The sequence below is a fragment of the Lathyrus oleraceus genome, chromosome 5 (assembly GCF_024323335.1).
Source record: "Lathyrus oleraceus cultivar Zhongwan6 chromosome 5, CAAS_Psat_ZW6_1.0, whole genome shotgun sequence".
NCBI classification, from domain to species: domain Eukaryota; kingdom Viridiplantae; phylum Streptophyta; class Magnoliopsida; order Fabales; family Fabaceae; genus Lathyrus; species Lathyrus oleraceus.
Window position 1 is genome coordinate 634,809,943 of NC_066583.1, and position 16,211 is coordinate 634,826,153.

The 16,211-nt window shown below is 33.7% G+C and overlaps 2 protein-coding genes and 1 non-coding gene across 3 annotated transcripts; 1 reads left to right on the plus strand and 2 right to left on the minus strand.

The window, feature by feature from the left end:
* Positions 1-498: 498 nt before the first annotated feature.
* Positions 499-1,442, minus strand: LOC127082583 (uncharacterized). The gene is made up of 3 exons (XM_051022814.1): positions 1,234-1,442; positions 1,036-1,113; positions 499-896 (listed from the first exon to the last, which is right to left on the minus strand). The coding sequence occupies exons 2-3, from the start codon at positions 1,109-1,111 to the stop codon at positions 499-501; spliced, it is 474 nt and encodes a 157-aa protein (XP_050878771.1). The 5' UTR covers positions 1,112-1,113; positions 1,234-1,442.
* Positions 1,443-1,871: 429 nt separating this feature from the next.
* Positions 1,872-1,943, plus strand: TRNAW-CCA (transfer RNA tryptophan (anticodon CCA)). Its single transcript has one exon. It is a non-coding gene; the product is annotated as a tRNA-Trp (tRNA).
* Positions 1,944-8,927: 6,984 nt separating this feature from the next.
* On the minus strand, positions 8,928-9,903 carry LOC127087439 (uncharacterized). Its single transcript, XM_051028325.1, has one exon. The coding sequence runs from the start codon at positions 9,739-9,741 to the stop codon at positions 9,148-9,150; it is 594 nt and encodes a 197-aa protein (XP_050884282.1). The 5' UTR covers positions 9,742-9,903; the 3' UTR covers positions 8,928-9,147.
* Between the last annotated feature and the right edge of the window lie 6,308 nt (positions 9,904-16,211).

Below are 16,211 nucleotides of genomic sequence, written 5' to 3' on the forward strand. Positions count from 1 at the left end.
AATAAGAATGTATAGTTATCTTTTCTTATCAAGTAGCATCACTATTATAAGCAAAATTGTGAAAATTAAAGTACCTGCACTTTTATCCACGTAATGTTGCTGGATTTAGTACGTGGTACTCGAGCTTGTCTTTGAGATCGGAACACTTTTATTGATCTAACAAAATAAAAACATATATTTAGAACAATCTCACATAAATATACACGAATATTTAGAACAGTCTCACTTACGTATCAACTAATTGCTTCATATCCGGATAATTTGTCCATTCACCATCTATCGAATTCAGAAAATATACCACTTCTTTTAAAGGATCAATAGCAAGCAACAACCAGTGACACCTATAAATTAAAACAAAAGTTTATATGGAAATTTTTTACGTAAAAGAAACAATTAAAGATTAGAATAAACTTAGAATTAAAATCTAACCCTGAATTATACGGCCAAAGATACAAGTTGTTTGTACTGCTGGCCATGAATCTCTTGACTAAGTACTCTCTACATGAATCCATTTATGCAAACTACATGGTTAAACCTAGAACTTAATGGAACCAACATATTTCCCTTAGTTGTTGAATATAACAAGATTCTTTGGGTAGGGTCGATAGACACGTTCAATGCATACTTGAGGCATGTTTTCATGTGACTCTTTAAGTTTGATCTTCCATGTTTCTTAGAGTCATGCATATACATTTTGTGGCAGTACTTACATTCAGTAATTGGGGGGTCACTATCAGGAATAAGGTTAAAGTGATCCCATACCTCAGATCTCTTTATGTTACCATTTTCATCAAGTCTTCTTTTCTTTAGGCCAGTTGGTGGAAGATTGTGTGCTGTTGTAGTTTGTTGATTTGGTTGAGAAGGATCATTGGCAATTGGTGTGTGTTGCCCACTTGCTGAAACAATGAGTATTATTAGTTATAGTTTATAATAAATTATAAACTTACAGGTATTTTGTTGAAACAATGAACATAAACTAGACTAAAAAAAGCTCCCTTTTTACACAACAATAAATCATAGTTAGCATAGACTTACAGGTATTTTGCATATCTCCAATTCCTCCAGCTCCTTGCACATCTCCTGCTCCTTGCATTTTTCTATCTCCTTGCATTTCTAACAAAATACCATATATTAAAAGTTATCAGAGTATAAACCATTCTTTGTCACATTATAGGTATTCAAACTCCAACACAAGACAAACTTACTTCAGTAACTATACAAAAAAAACCATACCTTCTTCAACTCTCTTAAGAGAATTCTCAGCAGCATTGTAATGAGAAAAATAAGAATAATTAGTACTATTAAAATAATAGGGTTGTGAAACAACTGAGGAATTTGTGTTAGAACTATTGAAAACAAAAACAAAGCATGAGTTTTTAGGAACCTTAAAAGAAAATCCGACACAAAAACTGAACTCAGAAAAAACCTTTCTTCTGTGTGAATGAAATGGTTACGAGAATGAAAATATTATAATCTATTGTGAAAAATAAAAATCAAAACAAATAAGAACAAATAGGAGCACAAACCTGTTTGTAAATGAAGAATGGCGTAAACTCGTTGTGGTTAAGCGTTGAGGATGGAGGCTTACCGTCAGTGTTCAGTGAAGGAAAGGGTTTGTCATTCAGTGAGGGAGGAAAGTGAATGGTGATGATGACAGTGGTGTTGGATTTTTTAGGGTTTGATTTCAATTTGGGGGTGACGGTGGCGGTGGAAGCATTGTTACATTTTTTAGGGTTAGGTTAGGTTGGAAGAAGAAGAAACGATTTTTCTGAGAAGGGAAGAAATGAGACATGATAGCGGAAACTGATATTTAAAACATGAAAGGAAACAAATATTTATATATAAATTACCAGACGAAACGTTACATGAATGGATCCTTGGCGCAATGGTAGCGCGTCTGACTCCAGATCAGAAGGTTGCGTGTTCGATTCACGTAGGGTTCAATTTTCCTTTTAATTTTTGGACTTGCTTTTTTCCAGGGCAGCGAGAGCTTCGAACGAGAGAGAGTGAAAGAGGGATTTCTGAAAGTCAGGGATTTTGTAATATTAGATTTATTATAATTTTTATAAATGACCTATGAGAGCGCTTTTACCATGAAAGCGCTTTCATAGATGTGAGACTGAGACCTATAAGAGCGCTTTTACCTTAAAAGCGCTTTCATAAGTCTGAAACCCATGAGACCTATAAGAGCGCTTTTACCTCAAAAGCGCTTTCATAAGTGTGAAACCCATGAGACCTATAAGAGCACTTTTACCTTAAAAGCGCTTTCATAAGTGTGTGAGACTGAGACCTATAAGAGCGCTTTTACCTTAAAAGCGCTTTCATAAGTGTGAAACCCATGAGACCTATAAGAGCGCTTTTACCTTAAAAGCGCTTTCATAAGTGTGAAACTCATAGATGTGAGACTGAGACCTATAAGAGCGCTTTTACCTTAAAAGCGCTTTCATAAGTGTGAAACCCATGAGACCTATAAGAGCGCTTTTACCTTAAAAGCGCTTTCATAAGTGTGAAACTCATAGATGTGAGACTGAGACCTATAAGAGCGCTTTTACCTTAAAAGCGCTTTCATAAGTGGAGACCTATAAGAGCGCTTTTACCTTAAAAGCGCTTTCTTTACATAGGCGAATTTTTTTTCAAGCTATTACAGCGCTTTTTTTAAAAAGCGCTTTCTTTTTGGTGCTGCCAAAAGCACTTTTTGGCGTAGTGCACGAACGAATCGTCTCAAGTTTTGCCATCATAAAAAAGGGGGAGTATGGGAGTGCAACTTTATTTAGATGCATTTTGTATGATGTCAAAACTAGGATACTTTAGCGTTAATGTATATTGGAAGGTATCATCTGATTCTCTACATGCATCTTAGAATTAGGAAGCATAAAATTATTTGGAAACAACTTGGAAAAGGTCTCATGCATAAAAATGCATGAAAAATAAGTTTTTGTGAAAAAATGCATTATAGGTTGACACATGTTGTCTATAGGTTGACACATGTTATCTACAAGTCGATGCATGTTGCCTACAGATCAACCTATAGAAACATTTTTGCTGCTATAGGTTGACACATACATTCTATAGGTCAACGTGTATGCTGCAGTATTAAAGCATGTAGATTTTGTTTCATGTGCTGACTCCCCAGGTCGACACATATGAAGCACATAGCTGTTATAGGTCAACGCATGACCTTGAATAGGTCGACGCATAGATCTTACAGATCGACCTATACGATAATTTTTTTGAAAAATTCATATTTTCTCCAAGTTATTTGCATCTCCTTTTGCCTTCAATCACCCATGTGTATAAATACTTCATACATGCATCATTCTCAAGTAAGGTTTTTAGAGTGAGTAAAACTCCAGGATTTCAAAGCATCTCATCATCTTCAATTCAATCTATGCATACACGGAATCAAACTACACATAATTATTTTTTGATTGGGTGCCATATATATTAGGATTGATAACATCCAATTAGGTTTGTTTTATTGAGAATATTGGGTTGCAATCTTTGAGGGATTCAAATAAGAAAGTCGGTTTGGGGTTTTCCTTCAAGATCTTTAGGGTTTGGAGATTTTTGACAAGATTGTGCAATTCGAATTCGATCGAGTGAAAGCCTTGAGACTATGTGTGTCGGCAAGGAAGTAGTCTGAAATGGTGGATCGTGTTAACAAATCTTGGGTTCAATACTAGGAAGTGTAGTGAATTAGAGAGCTCCTCTCTCCCTTAAGTAAATCGTTTGATTGAAATGGGCAAAGAAATTATTGTGCTTATTGTCTTTACTTTATATTCTCCTGCTATGTTTGTTAGATGATATGCCTAGATCTAGAGGGGGTGAATAGGTCACAAGTTAAAAATTTATTAGAAAATTTGACTTAGAAAAATTTATGGCGCGGAAGCAAGTTTCAAATATTTTCCGAATCAAAAATCGTCTAACCAAACCTACTATTGAAAAGACCGAATATGCGTATGTGTACCAATGGTATGATAATAATTCACAAGTTTATTTGCCAATACTTTAAACACTAAATTTGAATACTCTACTATAGTAAAGGTTTATCTTTGACGATAACAACACACAAAAAACTAATTGAAACAATTTGTCGAACACTTTGCGTGTGATTAACAAAGTTTGGATGTTTGTATAATGTTTGTAGCTTTTAGAAATCCAATCACTACCAAATGATATGCGATTACTACAACAACACAAATTTCACAATGATTCAAAAATTATTATCCAAACAATGTTGATCAAGAGATCAAAATAATCGATAATTTGCAACCCGGAAAATTAATAGAGATAGATAGATAGATAGAGATAGAGATAAAGATATATATATATATATATATATATATATATATATATATATATATATATATATATATATATATATATATATATATATATATATATATATATATATATATATATATATATATATATATATATATATATATATATACATATATATATATATATATATATATATATATATATATATATATATATATATATATATATATCTTTATCTCTATCTCTATCTATCTATCTATCTATCTATCTCTATTAATTTTCCGGGTTGCAAATTGTCGATTACTTTGATCTCTTGATCAACATTGTTTGGATAATAATTTTTGAATCATTGTGAAATTTGTGTTATTATAGTAATCGCATATCATTTGGTAGTGATTGGATTTCTAAAAGCTACAAACATTATACAAACATCCAAACTTTGTTAATCACACGCAAAGTGTTCGACAAATTGTTTCAATTAGTTTTTTGTGTGTTGTTATCGTCAAAGATAAACCTTTACTATAGTAGAGTATTCAAATTTAGTGTTTAAAGTATTGGAAAATAAACTTGTGAATTATTATCATACCATTGGTACACATACGCATATTCGGTCTTTTCAATAGTAGGTTTGGTTAGACGATTTTTGATCCGGAAAATATTTGAAACTTGCTTCCGCGCCATAAATTTTTCTAAGTCAAATTTTCTAATAAATTTTTAACTACACTTCCAAGTATTGTAACAAAAGATTACAAATTAGTTATAAGAAAAGAGTCACTCAAGTTCCAAAAAGAACTATATTTTCTACTCAAGTGTTTCCTAATCCCTCGAACTTTCAATATATGAATAACACAAGTCTAAGGTGTATAGAAGTGTTTCTTAATCCCCCTTATATATCTCCAAGGTTTCCCAATTTCCAAGAACATAATCTTAAGAATTTAACCCTGCGACTTTAAGATTACTTCTAGGAATTCCATACATTTACCTTTGTCTTTAACTCTAAATTTCGGAAGGTTGTGATGACAAGAATGCAATAAATACATATTTATAATTGCTAAAATCCAATAGATCCATAAAAATTCCAAAACATAACCCTAAAGGAACAAATCAACAAAACTATAACAATGAATCCAAATACACTCTAACCGATAAAGAAAGACCCGAGCTTTAACAAAATGAACCACTCTTCAAACCCAAAACCACAGTCGTGCCACCAACATAGGCTCCACCGCAACGTTGTCTCCACTTTTAGCTTCACATTTTCGTGGTTCCACAACCATCCTCACTCTTTGCCATCGTTCTAACTCTGGATCCAACCTCACGCTATGCCACATATGTTGTCATCCCCGCTACCAACCTTCCTCACGATTGTTCCATATTTGTCGACATCTAGACTGATTTCCGATTTTTTCAATCTCAAAGTATTTTTTTTCTCTTTATCACCTAAGATTTTAAGGCACTTCAACAATTTCCGCCTTGACTTGAAACTATGGTGATGCCAATTTAACCCTCGACCACCTTACTACTATCTGCCATGTGGAATCACTATTCAACAACATAGATCAAGTTAAAGTCGCACTTGAACCTTGATCTTTCCAATTACATCAATTTGCTTCTAACCACTTTTTCCAGCTTTAATAGTATATCAAGCCTACAAGTATGGTTTGCAACCCTTCAACCATATTCAAAACATAACACCTAAGGTATGCATTACCGTCTGTTTACGATGGTACAATCTACCTCCTTAATTTTTTGTTCCCTCAATACTACTAGTATCTATAATAGGAACCTCCACCTCAAACTTAGTTTTCTTTGCCATAGTCTCTAAAAACTTAATCTCGAGGTCTATACTTTTCTTCTCATTATGGTACAATCTACCTCCTTATCGAGGTCTAAAAACTTAATTTTTTGTTCCCTCAATTAATGAACTTCGTTCTTCCAGGTTCTACTACCAACAACTCATAACCCTTCCTACCTCTTGGATAGTCATTGAAGGTACAATCCATAACTTTACCATCAAGTTGAATTGACTTCATTTGATCAACAAGTAAAGTTTTGTCAACCTTTAAAATAGAGTAAGTTACATTCCTTCATCTCTAAACCTCTATAAGTATTTGGAAATCTATTTCAGTAAATGAACACTTGCTAACCAAGTAATTTTCTATGGCCACACCTTACCTCAGAAACTCAATGGAAACTCAGAGGTCACATACATTTTCATCCCTTGTCTTCTGCAAAATTCATTATAGTGTGCATTGAAACTACCTTCTGACATCCATCATGCATTTATCTCAAATCCCACAACATGTTATTGTCATGAAAGTCTTCACTAGATGATGATGAATGAATAACAATATTATAACCTTTTAAAATTCATAAACCACATATTTTAGACCCTTTAGTTATGTCCAATTCTCTATGTGAAATCTTAACACCTCATGTTCAACTATAGAGCAATATCATAGATCATCAAACATGCTTATGAATAAACACTTTTGCATGAGCTCTGAAACATACCGCACGTTGTAAAGAAGAAACTCATGATCTTCAAACATTTTAACTCTAACCGTACAAATACCATGAATCTTGCATGTCTTATTGTCATAAAGGAGAACAACTCCACCTTGCTCCAACTTCAAAGTATTAAAGTATTATTTTGTTAGACATATGTTATTAGAGAAACCTAAGTCCATGAACAACCCCTCTTCCGACTCAACACTCAACATTAATAATTCACCAACACTCTCATGACTATCTTCATTGGAGGAAACTGCAATTCAAAAAGAATTCTAATTTTTCCATTGTTGAGACAATCCCTCTTGACATGATAGGGTTTCTATCAAATAAATCATTTTAACTTTGAATTGTCAAACCTATTTGATTTTAACATCCCTCTACGCTCAATTCCTCTTCTTGAGACACTCAAGCCTTCACCATTAATGTCAACCTTCAAATCTTTCACCTTTGAAAATTCTTTGTATCTAACAGTTGTATGGACTTCATCTAAAGTAATAGTACATTCATTACCATAGAAGACCATCCTTGAAGTGATCAAAGGACTAGGGTAATGATCTTAACAATGGTAGATCCTTGTCTTCATCATAAATATTCACCTCAATATTCTCTAGATCATCACTAATCTTGTGAAATTCTATCAACTACTCCAATATGAATTTGTTCTCTATCATTCAAAATGAGTAGATTTATTTTTTCAAACACAAGCTGTTAGCCAAAGGTTTGTCCATGTACAATGATTCAAGATTTATCCATATTAAATCCACAGTCTTCTCCATGGCAACTTCCCTTAGAACTTTATCCACCAGGCACAAGATAATGACCCATCTACTTATGTTATTTGTGTAGGCATTAATTCCCCACCCTTCAATGCATTATTACACTTATCTCGAGTTAAGATTTCTTGCATCTTCACTTTCCACAATCCAAAATTATTGTCCCCGGAAAACCTCTTGATATACATTTAGAATTCATGATGCTCACTTGTAAACAAAATCTAATTGCCACACGGTGGGAGCCACTTGTTGTGAAAAATTGGTAGAATAATTAATAACACTTCAGTATAATTATTTAAATTTCAATTACACCAAGAAATTTGATGTGTGGGGACAAATAACAATGACAATTAAAGTAAATAGCCTTCACTAAAAGTTAACTCTTAGTGAAATAAGGCAACATTTTAACTTAACATAAGAAGATAAAGTAAAGACAATAACCTTAATAACTTATTTACCTAGTTGTATCAAACAATCTACTCTGAAGGAGAGAACATTATACTTTCAAGAGTTTATACAAAAGATTTACAAGAAAATAGACACCCAAATTTTCAAGAACAAACTCTATTTTCTTCCCAATTAAGTATTTTCCAATCTCTCCAACTCTCAACATATGACTTATACAATCCCAAGATTTTTTAGAAGTATTTCTCAACCCCTATTAAATATCTCAAAGGGTTTCCCAAATTCCAAGAACACATTATTAGGAACTTACCCTTGCCCCTCTAAGATTACCTGTAGGATTCTCAAACATTTATCTTTCTCTTCAACTCTAAAATTCTGAACAGATTCACGAAATACAACAATGAAGCAAAATACACATGGACCGAGAAAATTGGACCTGAGTTGCGACAAACCAAACTATCGGCCGGATCCAGAACCATTGTCGCCCCACTGCACCAGACTCCCTCCCCTATCGCTTCACCGCCAACTTCACTTTACCCGGACTCTACGGTCAACCTCACTATGTGTTGCTGCGTCAATTAAGAGTCATCATCATGCCGCACCAGCCTCGTTTCCATCTCCAATACCAACCTCCCTTGCAGTTGAGTTGTCTCGATCGACTTTCAGATTGATTTTGTAATCTCGAAATATATTTTCTCTCTGTATCAGATAAGGTTTTAATTCAACAATTGAACTGGTTGACTCCAATGTTGATTGATCATCAATCTCATACTTCTAGCATAAAAAAAACATCATTTTTCCAATAAAAATCTCACCGATCTTATTTAATTTAAATAATTTTAAATCAAATTGAGTGTTTGCACAATAGTTCGTATCATTAAAAAAAATTAGAAATACTATTTAAAAGATGTAGCATAATCTATGATTTAGTGTTATCAATAGACAAAAGACTAGAAGTAAAGAAACAAAAGTGTTTAATATTAAACCCAAAATTCAGCAAGGTGCTTATGGCCGAGGAGGGTATATCCTAACTTGAAAGCATTTATTGAAATTCTTTTTTTAGTACTAAGGGTACCTCGGAAAGATTTTTATTAACTAAAATATGGTTACTTAACATTCACAGCAAACATTACAAACTTTTTATTAACTAAAATAGATTAATATTAAACAATCAATCTTGCTTCCTCAATTGACTGTAAAACCTTTTTATGAAATCTTCTGCTGCTTTATCAACCTGATTGTCCTTCTCATCATCGTCTCTTAAAGGGAAAGGTGAGTCTGTCACCCTCAATTGCCTCACCATTGGGCTACTTCCGAATCCGGGCAGTGCTGGAGACGCTTCTACAATCGCTTGATCGTTGTTAAGCATCTCCAATACTGCCTTCACTGCATTCATAGTCGTCACCTCATCGTCGTGTGTAAGTCGTGTTTGAGCATTGTGCTTGTGATTGTGGCTGTGATGACGCTTCCCTATTGAGAAGAAGTGGTTGGGAGTGTTGCTGCAGCTGAATTCATACTCTCGTGAGGTGATGAATTGGTGGTGTGAGTCGTGGGATCGTCGGCTTGAGGTGGAGCCGCCGTGTTTGTGGTGGTGATGGAACATTAGATTTACAATGGCCTTTCCGGCTAGTTTTCCGCGGCGTTTGAGCATCATGTTTAGGTCCATCATTAGTTTTCTCTTTAATATGCCTTTTTTCAACATGTAGAAAGCCACACGTACCATATTCCACACTTTCTTTGATATCACAGGTAGATTGCTTTCCATATTAAGTTTTTTATTTTGATAGAATTGTTTTGTTTTGAATAATTTGAGAGAGTTAGAAAGAGATTTTGAGAGAGAGAGAAATAGGAAGAGATGAATGTGATTTGAGGACAAGAGGGAGGAGAGTAGTGAGGTTATATATAGGGGAGAAAAAAGGAAGAACGAAAATGAGAAATGAATATTGAATCACCATATAGAAATAGAGTAAACCTTAGGTGGATACATGTTTTGTATATTGCTTTACGTCTTTATAATATTTTGTTATATTTTAATCCGAACATTATTGGAGGAAGCATACATATGCTTTTAAAGAAGGACAAAAGAAGTTTGATTTACTTGCTTGAAATTACACATCCACACTTTGTGTAAACAGCAATTGTTACAATTTTGAAAAAGTTGTCATCGAAAAAATTATTAATTAGTTGTGAATTATGTGGCTTTCTTTAAAATATATTACTTTTAAAACTTATTATGATACTATTTAAAATTGTACAAGATAAACAGTTAATTACAACGTCTTAAAGGTAAAACATTTTAATTTTATATTGGACAAATTAGTACTTGTACGTAAATAATTATTCAGTTTAAGATTACAATTTCTCTGGTACAAATATTATTCTAAATAATTATTAGATAAAAAGAAATTTAAATACTTTTTCAAAGAAAATTCAATAATGATTGTTTGACCACTCTAAATAATTTCTCAGACAATGAGAAATTCAAATCATTCTCTAAAGAAAATTCAATAATGGTCGTTTGACCACTCCAAATAATTTCTCAAACGAGGAGAAATTCAAATAATGATTCAACGAAAATTCAATAATGGTCGTTTGACCACGCCAAATAAATTTTCGAACGTGGTGAAATTCAAACTATTCTCCAAAGAGAATTCAAGAAAATACTCAAAAAATTCAACGAGTAGAAAAAAAAGGAATAAGTTGACAATTCGACATTTCGAGAATGCATAGTAAAGAGAGTGAGGAAGAAAAAACACACGTAATTTTTGGTGTATTTTTGAAATTAAACATGTGCACTCCTTATATAATGAAGTAAGCTAGCCAAATCATGTAATCTAAGTGTCATACCCTAATTTTTAACCACAAGATCCCACATCTCATTCTCATCTTTTACATACAAGCAAGGTCATATCTTGACATTTCCCCTATTCATCTTTGGGTTTGCTTATTGTAGGGATCACCAAGCACCTCTTTGTTTTACCTTTGTGTTTATTTGATTCATTGATTATCTAACCACTAATCAAAATACCAAAAATATGTCTTGTTTCTCTTAAGCTTATTGTGCAAGGTATCACTCCTCAAGTCAAGGGCACATCAAAGTTTGGTGACCTACTTCTCAAGAAAGTCAAAGGCTCATGTGTTTATTTCCATGCCTTCTTCAACTAGCAACTTCAAGCTTTGAGAAATTTTATCAAGATACCATCAAGGATACCTTATCTTGAGTTAATATTATCACCCATGTGCTTTGAAATTCCAGGAAAGTTCAAGTGCACAAACTTGTTCCAAGGGGTTTGACCTAAAAGTCAACATTTTGAGATCAAAGTTCCAAGGATCACAACTCCTTCAATTCTCAATATTTTTGAATGTCCCTTTTTTCATATGACTCTTCTCAAACTCCTCTACAACTTCTCTTTACATGACAAGAGCCAATTATGCTTGGAGGATCATCAAAAGTTTAGAGACATTATAGGTCATTTATGGACTTAGTGAAATTTGACATATTTTCAAGTGACTTTTTATCAACTTTCAAAGATCATAACTTCTTCAATTCTCAACATTTGGAGTTTATTCTTCTTGCACAATGTTATTTGTGATGCCATCTACAAGTTTTCTTCAAGGACCAAGGTCAAATTATGTTTGGAAGACCATGGAATTCATTGGGATATTATAGGTCATTTTCAGCCATAGAACACTCAAATTTTTCTAAGTTATGGAACCAGTATTTTATGCCAACTTCAACACACCATAACTTTGTGCTCAAGCATCCAAATTCAACCTTTCTTGGTTCATTGTAATCTTGGCCTTGAAGTTAACACATTGCAAAAAGAATGGGATCATAAAGCCTCTTGAGTAGGATACCCCATTGAGTTGAACGTGGTGACATGAAACTGAAGAAATCACCATTGTCCGAAATTTGATCATGACAAAACTCAATTCTAAGCCAAATTAGCAAGTATTTTGGTTCTAAATATGTTTAATCAAACCTCCAGAAGTTAATTGACACTTAAAATGCATCATTTGGATGAGTTTTGGAGGTTTCAAGTCACACTTTTCACACACTTGGGTCAAATTCGTTTTGCACGAATTCTGCATCATTCCACACATATTTGAATCCAATTACATTGCCTATAAATAGAGGAACCTGTTGCCTTCATTTGCAAGCTTTGGAGAGCCAAGAAACCCCTGTTGCAACTTGATGTTTTTTCAGAAAATTCAACTATCGTGTTTTCAGCCTGTTCCAATCCATTTTCTTAATTCTATTAGCTCCGTCGACATTCTCTAAAATTTTTGCAACAATTCTCAAGCTCTAAGACCTCCTGAATTGCTCCAACCAGATCGAGCTTCATCAACTTCTGAGCATCAGTTGAACTGAAACAAGTTACCACAATGTAGTCCTTCACTCTCTGATGTTTTCCCCTAACTTATCTAGTGTTGATTGATCATGTTCATCATTTGATTTTACTTTCGTTTTTTGCTTTTTTCTGAAACTTCTTTGAAATTTCCTTTGTTTAGTTCACATAAATGAATTTGAGGCATAAGGTTGAATTCGGGATGAGAAGAGGATCACAATGGTGGTGGTCTCGTGTCTTGAAGTTACCAAACGATAAAACTTCGGTGAGAGCTCACCGGAGAAGATGACTGGAGTATTTCTTAGGTGGTATGAGTTTGGACCAGACACGTTGACATTTTGAAATGTTTTGATTGGTTAAATTCAAACCGGATTTTGTGTTTCGCTTGCAGCATATTCCATTGTGTTTCTCAGCATTTGGAGTGTTGGATCTACCACGTCAATTAATGAGGCATGATCCAACCCTCCTGATTTTTTCTGATTTTCATTCTTTTTCTTTTATTATTTTAAATTTCCTTTTCTTTAAAAATTCGTAGTAATTTCATTTTTTATCCAAAGAATCCCAAAATAATTTCTGAAATTCTCTTTTAGTTTTCTTCATCTGATTTTTATTTTTCACATTTTATTTCACTGATTTTCTATTTTTCATGAATTTTCTCTGTTCTCCTTTGTTTTAATTGGTTTGAAAATAGTTTATGCATTTTAAAATTCTGAAAATTTTATTATATGTTTCTTATTTTATTTTCAACCTTCCATATTTTTCTTGGTCACTTATTTGGTGTTTTGAAGGATTTTATGGATTTTCCATTTTATTTCCATTTTAAAAATAATTTTAAAATACCTTTAATGCATTTTTATTTCATTTAATTGCATTTTTAATTTGTTTGACCTTGTAGATTTCTGTTGGCCTTGGATCATGATGATTTTGACTTCAAGTCTCATCAAACTCAATGGATCTTGGGTGTTGATGGGGTGAGAATCCTAATCCACCAAAATGGATGATTGATTTTGATGATGACCTGATCAAATTTGTGAGTCAATTTGGGTGTGACCTCTTTTGTCCCCTTTCATCTTCATCCATTTCTTTTTTTGATCAATTGGATGGATTTGTGTCCATCTAGTCATAATATGTGGATTGGTGCTTGATGAACTTTCATCATTTCAAATCTACCTTCTAAGTGATTACGAATCATTTAAGGTACTTTGGATTGATGCATAAGTTTGTCTTAAGTGTCATGAAATGTGGATTGAAGTAATGGACCATCCTCTTAGTCTTTGTGCTTGATCATCCCCTTTCATTTTCTTTTCTTGTGTGGTATAGCTTTAGGAGGATGATTTATATATCATTTCTCTAGCATGTATCAACACAAACATTATTATTGACCGACCTTAGATAGTTGTGACTTCTATATAAATCCAATTACAATTTCTTAACATAACGCTAAATTTGTCCCAAAAGCTAATGGCATTTTTATAAGTGAGACTGTAAGTCTCCTATTCCTCATGGTATTGTGTGAAAATTTTGCTCCTTTTCCATTTGTGAGAGCCAGTGGCATACTTGTTGATTTTATCCAAGTTGGAGCCCTTCTCATAAATAATATATAGGTTCATATTTTCATGCTTATGAGTGGATAGTTGAGTGTTCTCCAAAAAGTGACCAAAACATCTTTTTATCTTTGATTACTAACATCGCTTACTAACACTTTACTTGTATTAACTTTTATTTTCAAGTCATCTATTTTATGCTCCTTTGTTTTTATGTCATTTACTTTATGCTTTATGTTTAGCATTTCATATTACATTGTGATTATGTCATTTTTGTTCTTGGTCCATTTGAACCATTCTATATGTAATTATTAAAAACCCTAAAATGGAAACTTGTCTCTCTTAATTCATGAACTTGTGGTTACTATCCTTGGCATCTTTGTGGAGTTATGGAATTAGAATTAGGATCTTGACCTTTCCTTTGGGACTTGTGACCTGAGACCTTGAAATTCATCTGATGCCTTTGACTTGGGATTTCCTTTGAAAGACTTGGATTAGTTACTCTGGTTTCATCTGACACATGGGTTACTAGTTGTTTATTTTGCTTGCTTGAGGATTAATCCAAAGGAGGGAATTCTTACTTAACTTATGTCACAAAACTTACTATCTCTTGGTTAGATCTTTCTTCTTTAGCTTTTACCTTACTGCTTTAGGATAGTGTCTTCTTCTCCTTCACCCTTTTTTAATTTTCAAAATCTTCTCTCTTTTTCAAAACCTTCCTGTTTTAACTTGAACCACTATCTCAGTAAACCCTGACTTTTGTCAAGTGATCTTCAAATCTTTTCTTAATAAATGGTAATCTATCTTAAGCATATTTAGACCAATTTCAAAAGATAGAAAAGGCCTAACTCATTCAAACCATTTTGTGCCCTTGTGCGCTTTTCCTTTTAAACTTTTCTCAATGCATTAGTGATGAGTCATTTCCATAGTTGAGTTATAATCCTCCTATCTCCATAGTATTGATGATGATTCTTTTCCATCTGTGGGAGCTAGTGGCATACTTGTTGATCCTTATCCAAGTTGGAGCCCTTCTTATGATGATGCAAAGTTCTCATACTTGTGGGTGACTAGTTGAGTATTCTCCTTAAAATGACAAAATGTCTTATCCATAAAAAATGAATCAAAACAAACATATTTGTTATTTTTACCATGAACTACGAGGTTTTTATCCTCCATTGCACTTTGTTGGTACGTAGGCATGAAAGTTTAAAAGTCTTGGCAAACACCAAATCATAATAAAAATGCTTCTTTTCCCATCCCTAAAATCTTTTAACAAACAACACCCTTTTGCAAACCAAAATGTGTATATTTTCAAAGAGGTTCCCATGGAGTACCATGGATGTTTAAGGTGCTAATACATTCCCTCTACATAACTAACCCCTAGACCCTTATTCTCTTTTTGCTAGTTTTGTTTTAAAACTTCTTGGGTTTTGTTCTTACTTTTCCCTTTTCCTTTGGAAACAATAAAAGCATGGTGGCGACTCTTTCTTTGCGAGTTAAGTTAATTAGTAACTTAATCTCAAATTTTTACCGCTATAGAAAAGTGGCGACTCTGCTGGGGAGTAGTCCCTAGTGGGTTAAGCCCATCTTTATTTTTGTATATATTATGATTGTTTTTGTTTGTTATTGCTTGTTATGTCTGGTGCTTGGTGATCTCTGTATGGTGAGATAGGTCCTATACCCGAACTTGAGAGCTCTTATGATAGGAGGGTGGTATACTCATGTTCGGCTTATGTGGAGTTAATCCTTAATAAGATGACTTGAGATCCCCCACTCAGTGGAGGCCCCTTTGGGATTACTAATGTCATACAAGTAGTCGTAGTTGGCATTACTTTTTTGAACCTGGGAGCCCGAGAAGTTGAGGACCTTATAACCCTTAACCCATCTTGGCATTTTAGGCCGTAGTGCGGTGGTTGTTCAGGTGTAGACTTGAATTAGTTGTTACACGATACTACACTCGGATGAGTTTCTCTTGATAATATTATTGGTTGACGAGTAGTCGTATAAACCGATAATATCCAAAAGATGGAATTACGACTCTGGGAACTTTTTAGAACCTTGTTCTACATGTGATTATATTCTTAGTACATACATTGTGGGTTGGTTCTTACCCTTGACTCCATGCTCGTGACTCCGAACCTTTAGACCTTGTTTATGTGCTTTGTGTGACCTTGATTGTGATTGTTGCATCATGCACTCATGGCATTCATAAGAATTTTACTCAACTTTCAAGGAACTTAGAGACTCTTGTTGCAAACATCTATATTTTGATCATGGATATTGGAAGAAGGAATATGCGGAAACACAGTTTCTGATGTCCCAATATCATGGAATTAAGAAAG

Coding starts and splice junctions, on each gene's coding strand:
- LOC127087439 (XM_051028325.1), bottom strand. CDS start 9,741: ATGGAAAGCAATCTACCTGTGATATCAAAGAAAGTGTGGAATATGGTA.
- LOC127082583 (XM_051022814.1), bottom strand. CDS start 1,111: ATGCAAGGAGATAGAAAAATGCAAGGAGCAGGAGATGTGCAAGGAGCT. Junction 897..1,035: donor TGGAGATATGCAAAATACCT/GTAAGTCTATGC, acceptor TCATTGTTTCAG/CAAGTGGGCAACACACACCA.